This window comes from Rattus norvegicus, chromosome 3 (genome assembly GCF_036323735.1).
Source record: "Rattus norvegicus strain BN/NHsdMcwi chromosome 3, GRCr8, whole genome shotgun sequence".
Classification (NCBI taxonomy): domain Eukaryota; kingdom Metazoa; phylum Chordata; class Mammalia; order Rodentia; family Muridae; genus Rattus; species Rattus norvegicus.
Window position 1 is genome coordinate 97,647,610 of NC_086021.1, and position 20,346 is coordinate 97,667,955.

Sequence of the window (20,346 nt, forward strand, 5' to 3'; positions counted from 1 at the left end):
ACCTCCTCTCTCTTTTTCCTTTCTTTTTTTAAAGATAGGCCCTCACTATGTAGTCCTAGATGGACCAGGCTGACTTAGAACTCACAGTGATCCACCAGCCTCTGCCTCCCAAGTGCTACCACTAAAGATAAATGCCACCATACGTGGCTAAACTTCAGTTCATGATTCCTGCTCTACTCTGTAAATACCTTTCTAAGGAAATACCTTGTTGATTTATCCTGTGAAAGTAAAGGTCTAATTTAATTTGGATATAACTTACAGGAGTAATTAAGCCCTTCCGTCAAAGATGAGAGCTAAGGATCCAGAACACCTTCTTAGTGATCCCATTTGGATCACAGTCAGAGCAGTCAGAGTCTAAGGAAGAAAAGGAATGTTGCAAAGTGGCTAAGACCCCTGTCTTCCCTGTGCTGGGCCAAAGTGAAAGAAACAACTGGACGTGATCTTAGCAAAACTGCGTCTAGAGCTTAGAAGCCATTTCCCTGACTAGTTGGACTACTCACTTGCAAGAGTTTGAGCTGGTATAAATTCTGAGAATGTTGCCTTTAAAATCCTGCAGCCTGGTTGTTCCCTCCATTGAGGAGGCAAAAAACTGGTTGGTATTGAGATGATTAAACTTCAGCCCAGTGATGCTTCCTCCAGCTCCAATCTAACATAAGGAAGGAAAAAGCCAGTGAGTAATGATGGGCCAGAAGTGAGGAACCAGGTCTGGGCACACAGACCTAAGGCAGCAGCACCAAGGCCAGCTTAGGTATCTGACATTTGAACTTCTATTTCTTAAGGCTTTATTTTGACTTATATTTTCAATTAAGAGCTAGTAAATATGACTGGTTCTGGTACACAGTTCTTTGAATTTCAACACACACAAACATTTGAATAGCCTAGCCACTCCCAAGTTAGGATGCAAACATTATTGACTCCACAAAAACTTCCTCATGCTGGCCTACTTTATCACACTTCCCAGCTTACATTTAACCCTTGGAAACCACAGTGAGCTTGAGCTCAGAAAAAGTGGGGTTTGGAGGACAGGAAACCATCGGTGACACAACTGTGAAGAGCCTGGAGGTATAGGAGGTGTTAGAGCACTTGCCAAGTATGCACAAGGCCCTGGGTTTGACCCTCAACTACACACACACCCCACAAATTAAAAAGGGAGAGGAGTAACACCTATGGCTTAACATTACTAAGAAGCTAGAAAGATGGCTTCGTGGTTAAGGGCACCTACTGCTGTTTTGGAGTTCAGTTCCTAGTATCTACATAACATGGCTCAAATTGCATGTAACTCCAACTCCAGAGAATCCAATGCCCGATTCTGGCCTCCCATACACATGGCATACACACACACACACACACACACACACACACACACACACACACACACACACACACACACACAAACGAAAACAAAAGAAACCAAGCCAGGGCGTGGGAGCACATACTTTGAATGCCAGCAGTTGGAAGGCAGAGACAGGCAGATCTCTGTGAGTTAAAGGCCTGGTTGTTCTATACAGTGAGTTCCAGGACTATATATAGTTCCAGCGCTGATAGACTGTCTCAAATACAGTAAGAGCTGAAGCCAGAGCAGTGGTGGTGCACCCCTTTAATCCCAACACTGAGTAGGCAGAGGCAGGTAGATTTCTATTTGATTGAGGTCAGCCTGTTCTACAAAGCTGTTCCAGGAGAGCCAGAGCTGTTATACAGAGAAACCCTATCTTGAAAGATGATTGGGGTGGGGGGTGGGGGTTGACAGAGACAAAGAAAGACAGAGGCATAGAGAAATCATTTCCACTTCTTATACTGCTGCAATCCAGCCTCTTAAGTTTGAACAAGGTCATTAATATAACAAGCACTTAACTGACTTAACATACTGGCATGCTCTGGTTTTGTTTTTAGATAGGTCTCAAGGAGCCCTGGCTAATCTCAAACTCAGATATCTGCATACCTCTGCCTCCTCAAGGCTAGGATTGAAGGCGTGTGCCACCACTCCCAGTTGTAAGAACATTCTAACCAGTGTCCATTGTCTCTTAAACCTTTGCTGCTAGTAAGACAATCTTCTGTTCCCACTAGTTGATCACGTTTCACTATTTCAAGACATCACCACTGCCCCCCATCCTTCTCTTCTACCTGCTGAATAGCTGGCCTTATCCTGTTTAGACCCTGACGTACTACTAAGCATTCTGATACTACCTGCACTGACATTCATCTCAACTTAATGGGATCTGGAAACTGGGCTGAGGCCATTGTGCCGCCCTACTGTGTAAATGTCTCCTTGCCCCTACTTAATTATTTTTGGATTGAACTACTCAGAAAGGTAAGGAAAGAGGAGGTAGCAATCTTGAACAATCCACGGACTGAATAATTTCCAAATTTAAGGTAAATGTAATCTTGACGTGCAAATCTGTCAAAGAATTTAGAAAAATTACTGGGAAATTTTATACATGAACACAAAATGAAAAATTCTGAAGAATATTATCAAACTACATCCAGTGATAATTTCAAAAGGTCAAATACCTTATGATTAGGATGGATTTGTTCCAAAAGACAATGTTGGTTTAAACATTAAAAATTAATCCAGCCATGGTGGCCTGTGCCTGTAATCCCAGCACTAGGCAGAAGTTCAAGGCCACTTCGGGCCTCATTTCTAAAACAAAGCTTGGTTAAAAAAAATTTAATTAAGCATCAAAGGAAGCAAAAATGAAAAAGCAACCAATAGAATGGAAGAAATACTTGGAAGTCATGAATTTGAGAAGAGGTTAATTTTAAAGTCATATTATTTAGTCATATTTAGTCATAACTAAACTAAACAACAAACAAAACTCCAAATATCCACTAAAAAGCCACACAGATGTCCAATAAACATATGAAAAGGTACTCTTCATCTAGAGAAACGCAAAGGAAACTACAATGCCACCTCCACACCTCACAAAGAATGGAGAACAACGTTAGTGAGGATTTGGAGGAACTGGAATTCTTGCGCACTCTTTTAAAAAAATTATTTTTTATTGAAAATAGACTTTAAAAATATAATATATTCTGATTATGGTTTCTCCTAACCCGTCTTGTGCATTCTTGATGCAAGATGGTGTAGCCACTACTGAGAACAGTATTGTTGGCTTACAATCATCTGTAATTGAATCCTATGCCCTCTTCTGGTGTGTCCGAAGAAAAGAGAGATCACCAGAGCTCACTGGCCAGCCTACCCTACTTGGTGAACTCCAGGCCACTAAGAGCACAGTGGGACAGTGTGATAGCTCAGCAGAAAAGGTGAGACACAGCTGAGCATGCATTTGTCCCCCATTACAGGTGGGCTACTACGCCACATACTGGAGATTCGAATTCTATCCTCATTATCCACCAAGCCATCTCTTGCCTCTCTGTAGGAAAAACATTTAAATCTTCAGATAAACTGTGACAATTAAAAAATGTAAGGGGTTGGGGATTTAGCTCAGTGGTAGAGCACTTGCCTAGCAAGCATAAGGCCCTGGGTTCGGTCCCCAGCTCCGAAAAAAAAATGTAGATTTCTGCTTCTGGCCATGCTAGTATCAGAAATCCAACATACCTCATCTTTTAAAGAACTAGAAAAATGAGCAAAATACATGAAACGCATTTACAATACACGTGCAATAGGCAGACAAGAAAGGATGGAGAAGTTATGAGGGTGGCCTGCAAGTGTGCAAGCTTATTGCTTAGAGAATATATCCAGGCTAGGAGGGAGAATAGCTGCTGTGTCTCAGTAAGACGGGCAGAGAGACTGTGAACATGGAGTGTTGAGGAGGCAGATGCACAGAGAATACTTGGGAGATTTTCCATGGACTTCTTCCAGACTTTGACTGACTGTTACTGTGTAAATGTTTGTGAGGAAATTGCCCTAAATTGGAGGAAATAAAATCGGCACAAATTAGTTGGAGAAAATCTTTAAAATGATCTTTGTAATCTCATCATCCAATGAAAAGGTGGGTTTTGTTTTGTTGAAGCTGGTTTTGACTATTCAGCCCAGGCTGGCCTACCTCTTTCTGTCCTCCTGCCTTTGCTTCCCCAGTGCTCAGATTACAGGCCGTGACAGAACACTATGCCCAACTATGGTTATTCATAATATACAGGGTATCTATTGGATATATTAACTACACTTCAGGGCACGGTCCATATTCAGGAGTAGTTGGCCAACACAAAATTACTCAATGGTATTTTTGTAAACTTTTCATCTTATTTTTCTTTGTTTGGCTTTTTATTTTTTATCTTTTTTCCTGAAACAGGGTCCCATTATGTAGCTCTGGCTGTCCTGAAACTCACTATGTAGACCAGGCTGGCCTTCAGAGTTCTGCCTATCTCTTAAATGCTGGGATTAAAGGCGTGATCACTACTGCTGGCTATTTGGACATATTTTTATTTTATTTGTATTTTCTTGTTTATTTTTCCATTTTGGGTATGTGTGTTTCTTGGGTTTTTTTTTCTTTTTTCTTTTTTTTTTTTCTTTTTTCTTTTTTTTGGAGCTGGGGACCAAACCCAGGGCCTTGCGCTTGCTAGGCAAGCGCTCTACCACTGAGCTAAATCTCCAACCCCGTTTTTGTTTATTTGTTTAATTGTTTTTGTTTTTTTTAATATTTTATTTATTTATTATGTATACATCATACAGCTTTCTGCCTGCATGTGTGCCTGCAGGCCAGAAGATGACCCCAGATCTCATTATAGATGGTTGTGAGCCACCATGTAGTTGCTGGGAATTGAACTCAGGACCTTTGGAAGAGCTGTCAGTGCTCTTAACCACTGAGCCATCTCTCCAGCCCCCTTGTTTTTGTTTTTAATGAGAGAAATAACAGAAAGTTGGGTGGTAGGGAGGTGGAAAGAATCAGGGAGAAATTGAGAGACGAGAAAACATGAAAAACATTTTTCTTTGTTTATTTGTTTGCTTGCTTGCTTGTTTGTTTTTTGAGACAGGGTTTCTTTGTCTAGCCCCAGCTGTCCTGGAACTCACTATGTATGTAGACCAAGCTGGCCTCAAATCCAGAGATCCACCTGCTTCTGTCTCCCAAACATTGGGATTAAAAGTGTGTGCCACCACTGTCTGGCTTACCAAAATATATTGTATAAAAACTTAAAAAAAAAAAAAAAGGCCAGACATGGTGGTACATGCCTTTAATCCCAATCCTCAGGAGAAAGAGGCAGGCAGATGGGGAAAGAGGGGAGTAGAAAGGGGAGAACAAGAGAGAGAAGGAGACAAGGGGGAAGAAACTACTAGAAAAAAAGTAGCCTGAAATTTGTAGCCAAATTTGGTGACAACTGTAAACCAATTGGTTGAGGCTCAATGATAAAAAGCAGATAAAACTTGGAAAATTAAGGAGCACATCACAATCTTTTGTATTTATTTATTTATTTATCAATTTATTTATTTTTGGTTTTTCAAGACTAAGTTTCTCTGTGTAGCCCTGGCTGTCCGGGAACTTATTCTGTAGACCGGGCTGGCCTCTAACTCCACCTGCCTCTGCCTCCCAAGTGCTGGGATTAAGGTCTTGTGCCACCACTGCCTGGTCTCTTTTTATTTCTTTTTGAGGCAGGATATCATGTAGCTAGTTGGCCTCCAAATCAGTATGTAGACTGCGGCTGGCCTTAAGTGCTGCCATTACATATGTGTGCCATGTATGACACGAGCATAGATTATATGAGCACATGAGTTTTTAGAAGAATCAGAAAGAAAAAAATATTCACATATAAAGACTTTATAAGGGTAGTGGCTAATCTCTCACTAAAAAGCATCTTTCTAAGAGTCTGGATGACTTAGTGGTTAAGTACTCTTGAGTTTGGTTCCCAGAACCACCTTGGTCAGCTTATAACGTCCTTTAACTCTCACTCTAAGTCATCTGATGACTCTGTGAGCACCTGCACTTATATACACATACCCACATGGAAACACACACACACACACACACACACACACACACACACACACACACTCACACACACTCACACATGTACATAATTTAAAACTAAAATAATAAAAGTAAATATTTTTTTAAAAAACATCTTTGACGTACTAAAAAAATGAACCAACAACACATTGTGCAATGTAAATATATTGACTTTTTATTTGTAAACTAAAATGTAATTTTAGGGCTGGTGAGACATCTGAGCAGGTAAAAGCACTGGCTGCCAACACTGACAACCTGAGTTTAATCCCCAGAACCCACATGGTGGAGAAGAGAACCAGCTCCCACAAGTTGTCTTCTGATCCCCATATATTCAAGTACTCTTCCTCACAAACAATAAATAAATGTAAAAAAAATTAATTGATTTCCTAAAATTTAAAGGTCTAGAATCCTATTATCTAATAAAAACAACTTACTTAAAAATACAGCAGGGGTTGGGGATTTAGCTCAGTGGTAGAGCGCTTGCCTAGCAAGCGCAAGGCCCTGGGTTCGGTCCCCAGCTCCAAAAAAAAAAACCAAACAAACAAACAAAAACAAACAAACAAACAAAAAAACAGCAAAATTCTCTTTTAGGCAAATAGAAACTGGAAGATTTCATCACCAACTAATCTATATTATAAAAACTAGTAAAGGGATTTCTTCAGACAGAGGAAGATGTTTGTAAGAAGAAATCTAGAGCACATAAAAGAATGAAGAGCAGTGGAAGTGACAATAGATACATATAAATATTTTCTACACTTTAGAATATCTTTGAAGCTAGGTGTAGTGATGAATTCAGCACCCAGGAGGGAGAGGCAGGGTCTCTCTGTGAGTTCCAGGTCACTTTGGTCTACACAGGCAGTTCTGCAACAGCCAAGGCTACATAAAGCCCCTATCTCAAAGAAAAGGGTGGTGAATTGGGCTAGAGAGGTGGCTCAGCAGTTAAGAGCACTTGTTGTTCTTGCAGAGGACCCATATTTGATTCCCAGCACCCACATGGTGGGTCATAACCATCTGTGATTCCAGTTCCAGGGAGTCCGACCCCTTCTTCTGACCTCCTGACAACAGGCTGCATGTGGCATACATACATATATGTAAACAAAATATGTATAAAAATAAAACAGCTAAATCTTTAAAAATATACTTTACATTGTTAAAAAATGGAGCCTAGGGGCTGGAGAGATGGTTCAGCGGTTAAGAGCACCCGACTACTCTTCCAGAGGTCCTGAGTTCAATTCCCAGCAACCACATGATGGCTCACAACCATCTGTAAAGAGATCCGATGCCCTCTTCTGGTGTATCTGAAGACAGCTACAGTGTACTTATATATAATAAATGAATAAATCTTAAAAAAAAAATGGGGCCTAGGGTTATAGCTTAAGTACATGCTTAGCATGCACAAGGCCCAGGGTTCAATCCCCCTTACACACCTGTAAAATATTCTAACACTATAGCTGGCCTTGGGACTGTTGGTTCAAGACTAGCTCGAACTGTACAGTGACACTTGGTCCTAAGAACACACACACACACACACACACACACACACACACACACACACACACACACACAAAGATTTCTACCCTAAATCCCAGCCATTTCAGTTGTAAGTATTTACTAAAGAAAATACTGGCAGTGGTGGCACATGCTTTTAATCTCAGCACTTGAGAGGCAGAGACAAGCAAGCAGATCTGAATTGGAGGCCAGCCTGGTCTACAGACAGCTAGTTCTAGGATAGCCAGAGCTACACAGAGAGACTGTCTTGAAAAAAAAATTCAAGAAAATGTAAATTAATCTATAGGGATAGAAAGCAGATCAGTAGTTCCCAAGAACAGGAGCAAGAATAGAAAAGAATGGATTATAAAGGCATCAGAAATTAATAGAAATGACACAGACATTATTTTTCTTGTGGTAATGGGTTAATAGTATATATGTGGTAGAAGTCATCAAATCAAATACTGCAGTTTACCATATGTCAGTTAAAGAATAAAGAAATGATTAAAAACAAAGAAAGGGGGCTGGAGAGATAGCTCAGTGGACAGAGTCGACTGTTGATAAACTTGTCTGAGTTTAACCCACAGAGCCCACGTTGTAGGAGAGAACGCTCTCTCGAAAGCTGTCCTTTACCCTTCACACGTATTCCATGGTATCTAACCATACAACAACACAAATGTAATTTAAGGAAGGAAGGAAGGAAGGAAGGAAGGAAGGAAGGAAGGAAGGAAGGAAGGGAAGGGAAGGGAAGGGAAGGGAAGGGAAAGGGAAAGGGAAGGGAAGGGAAGGGAAGGGAAGGGAAGGGAAGGGAAGGGAAGGGAAGGGAAGGGAAGGGAAGGGAAGGAAAGGAAAGGAAAGGAAAGGAAAGGAAAGGAAAGGAAAGGAAAGGAAAGGAAAGGGCTAGAAAACACTGTTCCCGCAGTGGACCCAAATTCAGTTTTCAGCACAGACATTAGTTAGCTCACACAGCCTACCTCCAGCCTCAGGGAATCAGATGCCCTCGCATAGACATTCAAATTTACACATAATTAAAATAAATAGTTTTGGGGTTGGGGATTTAGCTCAGTGGTAGAGCGCTTGCCTAGGAAGCGCAAGGCCCTGGGTTCCGTCCCCAGCTCCGAAAAAAAGAACCCAAAAATAAATAAATAAATAAATAAAATAAAAAATAAATAGTTTTTTAAAATGAGAAAGTGCTGGACATGGTGCTGCTCACCTTTAATTCCAGCGTTTGGAAGGTAGGAGCCAGTGGATCTCTGGTGAGTTTGAGGCCAGCCTGATTTTACAAAATGAGATGGAGTACAACCAAGGCTGTTTATACAAAGAACCTTCTCAACAAACAAACAAACAAACAGTTCAAGATCATCCCTACATAGTGAGTTCAAGGCCAACCTGAACATACATACTTTACATAAGTTAACACACAAAATTCTATGATAGCAATTCTATTATGCAGCAATATGGAACAGATAAATGGATGTGTGTAATGTACACACCCACGAGAAATGTTCAAAATGGATTTGGCTATTTACCTAAGTCTTTAAACTTCTATTACTTGAATTTTATAATAGACTTAAATTTTACAAAAATTCATTAGACATATTTTCACTTTGAAAATGTAATGTGACCAAACCCAGGATCAGATGACAAAAATCACAAAACATGGCCCTACTGTTCCCCTGTAACTGTTCTCAAGTCAACTTCCTATCAACATTTGGGGGTAAACAAAGTCCTCTACACCAGCAAACCTTCTCTCTGTTCCAAGTTAGCTCCCTGTGAAGCACAAAATTCAAATGCTCAAACTAATCTCCATGGCAGTGTAGGAAAGAAACTTCACTCCTATGCATGTATGATAATATACATACACAGTATATACAATATAATATACATGTTATCCATGTAGAAAAGGTGATATAGGAGGATAGGGTACAGCTCAGGAACAGAAAGAAGTTTGCCTAGCAATGTGGAGCCCTGCAGCACTTTACAAAAAAGTGGGGGTAGAGTGTGCAGAAACAAAAGCAAGCTCAGTCTGGCACTACCTCAAAGCAGCTATCTTTCTCCTTTTCCTCATGATGCTGTTCCCTAGAATATTTCAGACTATTTACCACCTCCAGGCATAACCACATTTTTCTATTCCCATGTCCTAGATTCCTGGGGAAATTAAAATCTCTTGCTGGAATTCTTTGTTCAAGCTTAAATTTAAATGTCCTCTCCTGAAAGTCGCCTGTTTTGTTACCTGCACTGATACAGGGGCCGGAAATCTATGCAGCCCCGTCCTCAGCACTCATTTGGTTGTCTTCCTTCTAAATTTCTTCTGGTATTTGTTTTCTTGGCACCCATCTCAGACCTGGACTCCTGGTCTCCCATGCCTGTCTAACCTGGACTTTCCAATGAGCTAAACCTCCCATTTAAAGAGGCCTCATCGGGGCTGGGGATTTAGCTCAGTGGTAGAGCGCTTACCTAGGAAGCGCAAGGCCCTGGGTTCGGTCCCCAGCTCCAAAAAAAAAAAAAAAAAAAAAGTAAAGAGGCCTCATCTGGGACACAACTTTGCCTCTTTCAGCTCTAACTCGAGAGGGAGATATAGTAAGCTAGAATGTGAGCAAGCCCAGATGTGTGCTGTACTTTATTTAGCCACAACAACATTTAAAACCACTGGAGACTAGTTACCTAATGCCAGTGTTAGGCTAAATACAATGAGTTGGTCCAAGTCTCAGCTATTTAGCAATCACTCCAACCTAGAAGTTTAGGGCCAGCCAGGGCAACATAATGGGACTTTGTCTCAAAAAATAAAATAAAGTGGTTAAATGATATTTTATATGTATTTTAGAACAATTAAAAATAATTTTTAAAATGGTACTTGATGTTACATCCATTTTGTAACTATTTTTTAAATGCATGACTGCTGTCCTGTCTGCATGTACACCTGCAGACCAGAAGAGGGCACCAGATCTCATTACAGATGGTTGTGAGCCACCATGTGGCTGCTGGGAACTGAACTCAGGGCATCTGAAAGAGCAGTTAGTGCTCTTAACCATTGAGCCATCTCACCAGTCCCCATTTTGGAACATTTTAAAATTAGGAGTAGGCTACATAGGGAATTCAAGGTCAGCCTGGATTACTAGCAGATCTGATCTCAAAAGATAGTAACTGGACATTGTAGCACATCCCTTTAATTCCACCACTTGGGAGACAGAGGCAGGTGGATCTCTCTGAGTTCCAAACAATCAAGGACCACATAGTAAGACTCTGTCTTAAAAATAAGAAAACAAAAGCCAAATAAACAAAACAACAAAAAGCATACAGCACTCATAGAGACCATATATATATATATATATATATATATATATATATATATATATATGTGTGTGTGTGTGTGTGTGTGTGTGTGTGTGTGTGTGTATACACACAGACACAGACACACAGACTCTCTCTCTCTCTCTCAGGCTTTATTTGAAAAAGAAAAAATTTATTTCCAAAAAATTTAAGACTTACATTTTTGCATGAAAATTGTCTCTTTACTATTAACTGTATAACTCCCCCCGCCCCTGCTCCCAAACCTGCTTGGCTTCTTGAGGTCTATTGAGTTTTTAACTTTAGTTCTAAAACTAGAAAGTCGCTTTTTATAGAACAACTCTCCAATGACAGCTACCAACCAGATAAGGTAAACTTCCCAAACAGCCAACACCTTGGCAACTAGACACAAACCTTAGCATTGTAGACCATCCCTAAGGGACTGGTGGGCACGGTGGTGCACACCTATAATTCCATGTGAGAAATGGGAATAGGAGGATCATCTGGAGTACAAAATCATCCTTACCTACATAGCAGTTCAAAGACAGCTGGGGCTAAAATGAGCCCCTTTTCCAGAAAATCAAATGGTCGGGCTTTGTGGCACATACCTTTAATTCCAGTACTCATGAGGCAGAGGCAGAAAACCTATGTAAGCTCAAAGCTAGCCTGGTCTAAATAAAATGTTCCAGGCCAATCAGAGCTACATAGTGAGACCTTGTCTCAAAAAGTAAAAACCCAAATCAAACCAAAAAACAAAAATAAACAAAAATAAAAACTTAAGTGGGGATGTCAAGATGTAGTTCTGTGGAGAGATGGTTCAGTGGTTAAGAGCACTGACTGCTTTTCCCGAGGTCCTGAGTTCAATTCCCAGTAACCACATGGTGGCTCACAACCATCTGTAATGGGATCCGATGCCCTCTTCTGGTGTGTCTAAAGACAGCTACAGTATACTTATATATAATAAATAAATAAATCTTTTAAAAAAATGTAGTTCTGTGGTAAAAGGCTTGCCTTTGAGGCCTAACGACAGAAGCAGGGAAGGTCCTATGACAACAAGGCACCTCATAAACTCTACATTGAATTTTCAAATCTTCAAGTCTTGCTGATACCTGACAGCACCATGCCTTTCCTCTTGTCTCCTGATTATTTAAATAGTATTCTTCAGTCATCCATGAAGACTTTGACAACATCTATAACTCCCAGGGACTCCTTAGTGTTTTAGAGCATTTGGCATCTGCCTTTGTCCAGTTGTACCTCAAGCCCCTCATTTGTCCAACAAATACAAAGCAGCTACTTATGTCAAAGACTGTTCTAGGCCCTGAGGATATAGTGATAAAGCAGAAAGACAAGGTCCCTGCTGCCATGATTACTTTCCCATGGGCAAGAGAAATACAATATTCCAAATACTGATAAATGCTTGGGGAACATTGTGACACAGGGCAATTATTTAGGAAGTGATTGGGTTGGGCAGGGGCTGCTTCCTCTTTAACCAGACAGATCAATGGCACTTGCCTTTAATAGCAGCACTCTTGGGGCAGAGGCAGGTGAATCTTTATGAGTTCGAAACAAATTTGGTCTAAATAGTTCTAGGCCTCCCAAAGCTACATAGTGAAACCCTGTTTCAAAAATAAATAAACAAGAGGCACATTAGGAGATGGAGCGACACCTCCACTGTTAAAAGCACTTGTTGCTTGTGCAGAAGACCCAGGTTTGGTTCTGAGCATTCATTTGGCAGTCCACAACCATCTATAGCTCCAGTTCCAAAGGATGTGATGCCCACTCCTGTAGGTATACATACATGCAGGAAAAACATTCATATGCAAAAATAAAAATAATTTAAAAATTTTTAAAAAGGCAGATTACACAGCAACCCGAACTGTAAGTGGGAGGCAGCCATGAGAAAATTATAGAAAAGAGAACTCTAGCCAAAGAGAAAAAAACAAGTCCCAGCTTCAGGAACAGAAGTCGCTGGTACACCTGAAGCATGGGAAATACTATGGTTTGTGAATGAACGGTCCCCCTCCCCAACCCAAGGCTCATATATTAAAGGTCTGGTCTCCAGATGATGGAACTATTGAAAGGTTAACTGCATCATGAGGGGGCTAACTTCATCACCGCTTTAATTCATTGGTGAGTTTCCAAATGAATGAGCTAATAGGGCATGGGGTCTGGTTAGAGGAAACAGGTCACTAGGGGACAAGGCAATCACTTACTCCAGACCCCTTGCAATTCATTCTCCCTGCTTTCTGACTCCTGAGATAAGCCGCACTGCTCTACCATCCTCTTCTACCATGATGCCCACAGAGCAAACAAGCATGGGCCAAAACTCTCCAGCTGTTTTTCTTCCTTTAGATCCCTTCTCTCTGGGACTGCCACAGTAATGAAAAATTAACTACCACAGGAAAGATGGACAAAATGAGGTTTTGTAGGAAGGGATACAGAAAGGCATGGCCAAGGCAGGCAGGTCTATGAATTTGAAGCAAGCCTGGTCTACAATGCATTCCAAGCCAACCAATGAAATTCTATCTCAAAAAGAAGATGACGAAAAGGAGGAGGGAGAAGATGAGGAAGAGGAATGCTAGACTTTATAGACCAGTCTATACCTTCTGATATTTTAAAGACCATCATTAAAAACATATTTGAATTGTGTTGCCATTTATAAGTTTTAAAACCAGTTACTTTTTTCCCCAATCATCTGGCTATCAACATTCCTTCCATTCCTCCAACAATCAGCCTTAAAGCATAACCATCTGGCTCACGTAACCACTTACCCCTTTAAGGAAGATGGGTTTGTCCTTTATGCCAAAGTTCCAGATCATAATATCTCCCCCTTTGGAGCCCACAGCCAAAGTACTGGGATGAGTCGGGTGCCATGCCAAGGACGTTGTCCTCCTGTCAAAGGGGGCAGCTTTTTGGAATACCCGGTAAGAAGCTAGAGAGTGCAAAAAGGACTTCTGGAGACCCTAATACAGAGAAAATAGAGTTAATCTGGATTCCCTGAATTAAAACTCATGTCCTAAGCTGGGCATGGTGGTGCATGCCTTTCACTCCACTACTCAGCAGGTAGAGGTAGGTGAATTTCTGTGAGACTGAAGCCAGCCAGGTCAACATACAGAGATCCAGGCCAGCTAAGGCTACACAGAGATTGTGTCTCAGAACATTAATAAAAACTAAACTCAAGTCCTGGGTAAACTGTCACTCTCTGGCTCCTTTGTGCGTAGGCAGTAAGTCTTTGTTGGCCTTGTGTATCAACTATCTGCAATGTATGTGAACTAATCCTGGCAAGCAGGAGGGAGAATGCTTGTTGTAGCTAGGATGTCTACAGAGTAAAACATTTTCTCTTTGACTGAGTGTCCAGTAGGTCAGTCATCATATCTGAGGTGACCTGATGATTCTGAACCAATCCATCGTCTGGTTAGAGCGGGCAGCAGTTGAAAAGCTATGTACACCTTTGAGCGCCTCAGACAGGAAACATCTCACCTGCTGTAGTGACGGCCAGGTGGCTTTGCCCAACTTCTGCTGGTAAAGATCCCGGACAATGCTGCTGCTCCTCGGAGGGATCTGCAAGCTGGACAACTCTGCCAGAAGGCAGCACGACTCACATTTCCTACTAGAAACTGCCCAAGAAGAATAGACGTTTTCCTCTCCCCAGTCTCAGGAAAGGTTTCCCCTCTGAAAATCCTTTGTCTCATCATCTCCTAAAAGCCTTTCTCTGCTGTTGAATATCACTCAACCCAAGAAAGTAATAACAACACTTTCCCAAAACACTCCTCCAAACAGTAATTCTGCAGTGAAACTAAATATGGCCTTTCAGGGTTCCTTAGAGCTTTGCCAAGGAGCTACAGAATAGTGTACACTCAAGACTTTTCTTGTGTGGGATGACAAATTAGTAGGAGTTGAGGGACAAACTTAAAATCACATTTCTAGGACAGCATGGGAGTAATTGCTTAGGGAAAGAGGTTTGTTTAATCTTATATTAAAATAAGAGCTATCCAAACATATTGGTGCATAACTGTAATCCTAGCACTCTGAGGGCTGGAGCATAAACATCTTGAACTGGAGGCCAGCCTGGTCTACACAGAAATACTAAATAAATAACGTGATGAGCAACCATTACTTGAGTGGAAACCAGAAGAATTAACCAGGGTTTAGAAAAGCTCTAAATTGATTAGGTTGCTTCAGGGAAAGGAGGTAAATCAGAGTATATGAAAACAAAGTAACCCTGAATTACCAAACCCTTCTGGTGGACCCAATCTTATAAGGTCCTTTCTCTTGACAACTTTCCTTCCCATGAGAACATGGCTAAAACCATATCACTTTACCACATTCCTTATAGCCCCAGGTTCAAGCCCTGGTAAACGAGAATGAGCTTCCTGAAGAAAAGGGGTTGGGGGGAGACTTCACTCTCCGAGCTGAAACCCAAGGCCATACAGCTAACAACACCCACTATGGAAATTCAGCAATCAAAGGTCTATGAAAGTGAGGATAACTTTGAAACAGATGTGTAAAACTTCTGCAAGGAAAAGTGATGAGTGTGGCTTTTATGGTGATGGAGCTCATCTGATTCTTACTGCCACCTGGGGTAGAGGTGGGGGGTGACAGTTAAACTTAAACTCTCTGGTGTCAATGAACTGGCAAATAAAGCGCAGTCCTATGAGTGTAGCTCAGTTGCAGACCACTTGCTGAGCGTACTAGAGGCTTGGGTTCGAGCCCTAGATCTCTCAAATAAAATCACAGCCTGAGGTGACGGGGACCAGGAACTGCTTCAGAATCCTAGGCACAAGCACCGACCACCCCACCTTCAGCCTCTGGCGTGAGCACCCTGAACCACCCGAAAGCTAAGGCAGCGCACAGGCCGTACCGGGACCCTGCACAAACAGCTTCTTGGCTTCGGGCTCCAGCTCCTGAGGACTTCTGCGGCTTTTGCTCTTGAGGAGCACCGCAACGTCGGGGGACTTCTGGGTTTCTGGGCATTTCTTGGGAGCCATGACGTACTCGGTGAAGAGATACCAAGCTCTATGGCAAAATAACGAAGCAAGACCTGAAAAGCCTCGAAGGAGAAAAACAGGAAGGGACTACGTACGAAGGAGCGCCGTCGTCGCAGGTAGCTTGGCACAGACAACTTCGCGCCAAACTCTCCTAGGGCTGCTTTACTTTTAGCCCCGCCCTGTCCCCTCAGGGCTGTCCCGCCCCTTGGAACTACCCCGCCCCCTCGGGATTGCCACAGTAGGGGGCTGTCCCGCCCCCGGAACTGCCCCAGACTGCCCCGCCCCTTGGGCATGGTCCGCCCCCGGCTGCTCCACCTCTTCCGGAGTAACGTGTGGAGCGTGCTGGGAGGGTTTTTTTTTCTTTTAACTCCCTAAGGACTGGGACTTCGCTTGTGTGCTGGACCAGAAGAAACCGGATTGTTTAAACCCGGCGGAGGTTACGCACGCCTTTAATCCTTGCACGCTGGAGGCCGAGCCAGGCGGCATTAGAGGCTTGCTTGGTGTACAGAACGAGTTCCAGCAGTCAGGAGAACTACGCTGAGAAACCCGGTCTCGAACAACAACAACAACAACAACAACAACAACAACAAACATTGTCTCGAAGAGGAAGAACAACAACAACAAAAAGAATAAAAAGGAAAAAAGTAGGCAGTTTATGTCTTAACAAGAGCAAAGATCCAAGTGTTGCCTGTTAATAATACCCAATCTGATTACCCAATCACCGCTTTAGCATTCGATTCGTTCCTCTCACTTTACAGATGTATTTTACCTCATAGATACTTCAGGGAAGAGCAGTATCTATGGTGGCACGCTCTATGTAATTTCCAGCACTGAGGAGGCTGGGGTATGAGGAGTTAGCCTGGACTACACTGACATCCTGTAGGGGTCAACTAAGAGTGAGACAATCTGGTGTACTGTCGCACAGCGAGGTGACTGCAGATAAGGGTCATTTGCGCGCTCTCTCTCTCTCTCTCTCTCTCTCTCTCTCTCTCTCTCTATATATATATATATATATATATATATATATATATATATATTATTTTTTTTTTTGGTTCTTTTTTTCGGAGCTGGGGACCGAACCCAGGGCCTTGCGCTTCCTAGGTAAGCGCTCTACCACTGAGCTAAATCCCCAGCCCCTATATTTTTTTAAAAGAAAGATTTTGAATGTTTTCACCGTAAGCGATATCGGAGAAATGTTTAACCCAGTTTAAAGAATACAATATATGTAGGTGGGTGAAACGCAATGTATGCATTCGTTATGAAGATGATACTCCATAAATATTTAAAATTCATATGTCTTTATGTAGTTTAATTTTAAATTAAAGCGATGCTCTAGAGGAGAGTAAAAAGCTGAGCCAGTCGTGGGGCTGTCCTAAGATGGGCTTGAATTAAGAATTGTAGCTTAGGGGTTGGGGATTTAGCTCAGTGGTAGACCGCTTGCCTAGGAAGCGCAAGGCCCTGGGTTCGGTCCCCAGCTCCGAAAAAAAGAACCAAAAAAAAAAAAAAAAAAAGAATTGTAGCTTAGTGGCCAGAGAGATGGTTTAATAATGGTTAAAGGAGGGCTGGAGAGATGGCTCAGCGGTTAAGAGCACCGACTGATCTTCCAGAGGTCCTGAGTTCAAATCCCAGAAACCACATGATGGCTCACAACCATCTGTAATGGGATCCGATGCCCTCTTCTGGTGTATCTGAAGGCAGTCACAGTGTACTCATATACAAAATAAATAAATAGATCTTTAAAAAATAATAATAATAATAATAGTTAGATGAGCTTGCTGCTTTTCCAGAGGACCTGAATTCTGTTCCCTGCACCCAGGCAGGTGGCTCACAACTACCTTGTATGTAACTCCAGCTCCAGAAGACCAGACACCCTTTTCTGGACTCTGCAGACTGATGCACTCATATGTACACATAAGCACATAAAGACACATGTATACACAGAAGTAAACAATTTAAAAAAGCTGCCCAGTGGTGGAATATGCCTTTCATCCCAGCACTTAGAAAACAGAGGCAGGCCTGGTCTATAGAGCAAGTTCCAGAACAGCCAAGGCTACAGAGAAACACTGTCTGGAAAACCTAATAAGTAAATAAATAGCCAAGGCTGCCAAGAAACCCTGTCTGGAAAAACAAAACAAATTAAATAGATAGCTAGGCCTCAGTGGAGCATACTCTTCTACACAGAAAGTTCAGTGACAGCCAAGGCCACACAAAGAAACCCTGCCTCGATAAACTAAATAAATATAAAAAATAAAAATGAATCCTAAGGGGCTGGAGAGATGGCTCAGCGGTTAAGAGCACCGACTACTCTTCCAGAGGTCCTGAGTTCAATTCCCAGCAACCACATGGTGGCTCACAACCATCTGTAAAGAGATCTGATGCCCTCTTCTGGTGTATCTGAAGACAGCTACAGTGTACTTATATATAATAAATGAATAAATCTTTAAAAAAAATGAATCCTAAAAAAGTTGTAACTAGGAAGATTATGAGGAAAAATAAGTTATTTGTATAGGTCCTCTTTGGGGTGGTGTCAGCCTCAAATGATCAGAATGTTCATCTGTTTATTTTCAGGCTTTGTTTTGGCTTGCTTCATGTGTGTTTTTTGTTGTTTGAGAGTTTCACCATGTTATCCTGAGTGGCCTAGAACTCAGTAGACCAAACTGGCCAACTCACAGAGATCCACCTGCCTCTGCCTCCATAGTACTGGGTTCAAAGGTGTGTGCCACTACATCTAACTTCTAATGTTATTTCCTCCCCTCCCCCCTCTTATTTTTTCCTTTTGATTTTTTGAGACAGGTTTCTCTGTGGAGCTCTGGTTGTCGTGGAACTCTAGAATTCACTCTGTAGACAAGGCTGGTCTCACTCACAGAGCTCTGCCTGCCTCTGTCTCCTGAGTGCTGGGATTAAAGGGGAGAGACACTACTACCTATAATGTTATTTTCTTTCTTTCTTTTTTTTTTTTAAAGATTTCTTTATTATATATAAGTACACTGTAGCTGTCTTCAGACACACCAGAAGAGGGCATGAGATCTCACTACATATGGTTGTGAGCCACCATGTGGTTGCTGGGATTTGAACTCAGAACCTCTGGAAGAGCAGTCAGTGCTCTTAACCACTGAGCCATCTCCCCAGCCCATAATGTTATTTTCTTAATCAGACATGGTGGCTCATACCTGTATCCCACACAGGCTAAAGCAGAAAAATTGCTTGAGTCTGAGTCTAGACTGGGCAACACTGTGAGTTCCAGACCAGTTTAAGCACACCAGTGTGTTCTTGTCTCAAAAGAAGCAAACAAACAACAGCAAAGCCCAAAAGCAAAAATAACAGCAAGCAAACCAACGAGAGTGTCAACTTTCTGGTTCAAGGAATGGATACTTTCTTCATGAGCAATATCATGATTTGGTTTTAGGGGTGTGTGTGTGTGTGTGTGTGATTAGAAGCTTACTGTTTTTTAAGTACCCTCAGCTTAAAATAATCCTCCTGCCAAGGTGGTATATTTGAGAGTAGTACATTTTAAAACCAGTAGGTGATCATGGAATTACACCTATTTCCTGAAAGTCTCCAATTCAGAGCAAAGCCTCCTGTGGTGCTTTGAGTTTGAATGACCCCCCATAGCCTCACTTGTCTGAATGCATAGCCAAAGGGAGGGGCACTACTAGGAGGTGTGGCCTCATTGGTGTAGGTGTGGCCTTGTTAGAGGAAGTATTCACTGTGGAGGTGGGCTGTGAGGTGAAATGTGCTCAAGCTAGCCCCAGTGTGACGCCCAATCTCCTGGGTGCCTTTGGACCATGACGTAGAACTCTCAGCTCCTTCTCCGGCACCATGCATGCCTATATGCCACCACACTTCTCTCCATGATGGTAATGGACTAAACCTCTGAACTATAAGCCAGCCCCAGTTAAATGTTTCCATTTATAAGAATTGTGATGGTCATGCCATCTCTTCACTGCAATCAAAACCCTAACTAGGACACATCTATTCCTTGAACTCTTCCCCAAGTGCTGCCATGTTTAACGCATATTAAACCCTATAAATACCCTCTGAGAGCCATGTCTGTCTTCTGCAGGGTGGATTACCTAAAAGCCTCAGGTGAACTGAGAAACTTGGGTAGGAAAGTTGACTTAACAGCTAACACTAGTGGAGACTCACATACCAAACCTGCTGGTATCTACCCCTTCCAGCCTGAGGAAGAACTGACCTGCAGGTGGACTCATCCATCCTCAAAGTTCCTCCTTTCCTATCCTATAAAGCGCCAAGAGCCTGTGGCACGCTCACATTGTCTCGTTTCCTTCAGTTCTGGTTACAGGACCAATTCTGCTTCTGGAGATGTCTGCTTTCTTTTATTGGTTCATCACCTCCAGACCCTGCTCCAAAACTTTTCCTGTAATAAGCGCTCTCAATTGTGAAGGACAGTGAGCCCAAATTTCAAGGACTATAGAATGTGATAGGGTAGAAGCATAGGCCAAGAGAGTGACACACAAAAGGGATATTTCTAAGAAATGTATTAGGGCCAGAGAGATGACTCAGCAAATAAAAGAACTGGCTACTACTCTTCCAGAGAACATAGGTTTGATTCCTAGCACTCACATGAAAGCTCACAGCTTTCTGAAGCTCTGGTTCTAGGGTATCTGATATTCTCTTCTGGCCTTCAAAGCCACCAGGCACACAAATTCTGTACAAACACA

The 20,346-nt window shown here is 42.1% G+C and overlaps 1 protein-coding gene across 6 annotated transcripts in view; it reads right to left on the bottom strand.

Annotated features, from left to right (window-relative positions):
• Ddb2 (damage specific DNA binding protein 2) overlaps window positions 1-20,008 on the bottom strand; it is a 26,695-nt gene extending 6,687 nt beyond the window's left edge. The window contains exons 1-5 of one of the 6 annotated variants that reach the window (XM_063282967.1): window positions 19,860-20,005; window positions 15,538-15,692; window positions 14,157-14,293; window positions 13,448-13,639; window positions 501-646 (exon numbers count right to left, since the gene is read on the bottom strand). In XM_063282967.1, coding sequence (XP_063139037.1) covers window positions 501-646; window positions 13,448-13,639; window positions 14,157-14,293; window positions 15,538-15,692; window positions 19,860-19,879 — 650 coding nt within the window. In that variant the 5' untranslated portion in view covers window positions 19,880-20,005. Of the gene's footprint in view, window positions 1-500; window positions 647-13,447; window positions 13,640-14,156; window positions 14,294-15,537; window positions 15,857-19,859 lie in introns of those variants that run through there. The other 5 variants (XM_006234498.5, XM_063282966.1, XM_063282968.1 and 2 more) reach the window with 5 other exon arrangements.
• Between the last annotated feature and the right edge of the window lie 338 nt (window positions 20,009-20,346).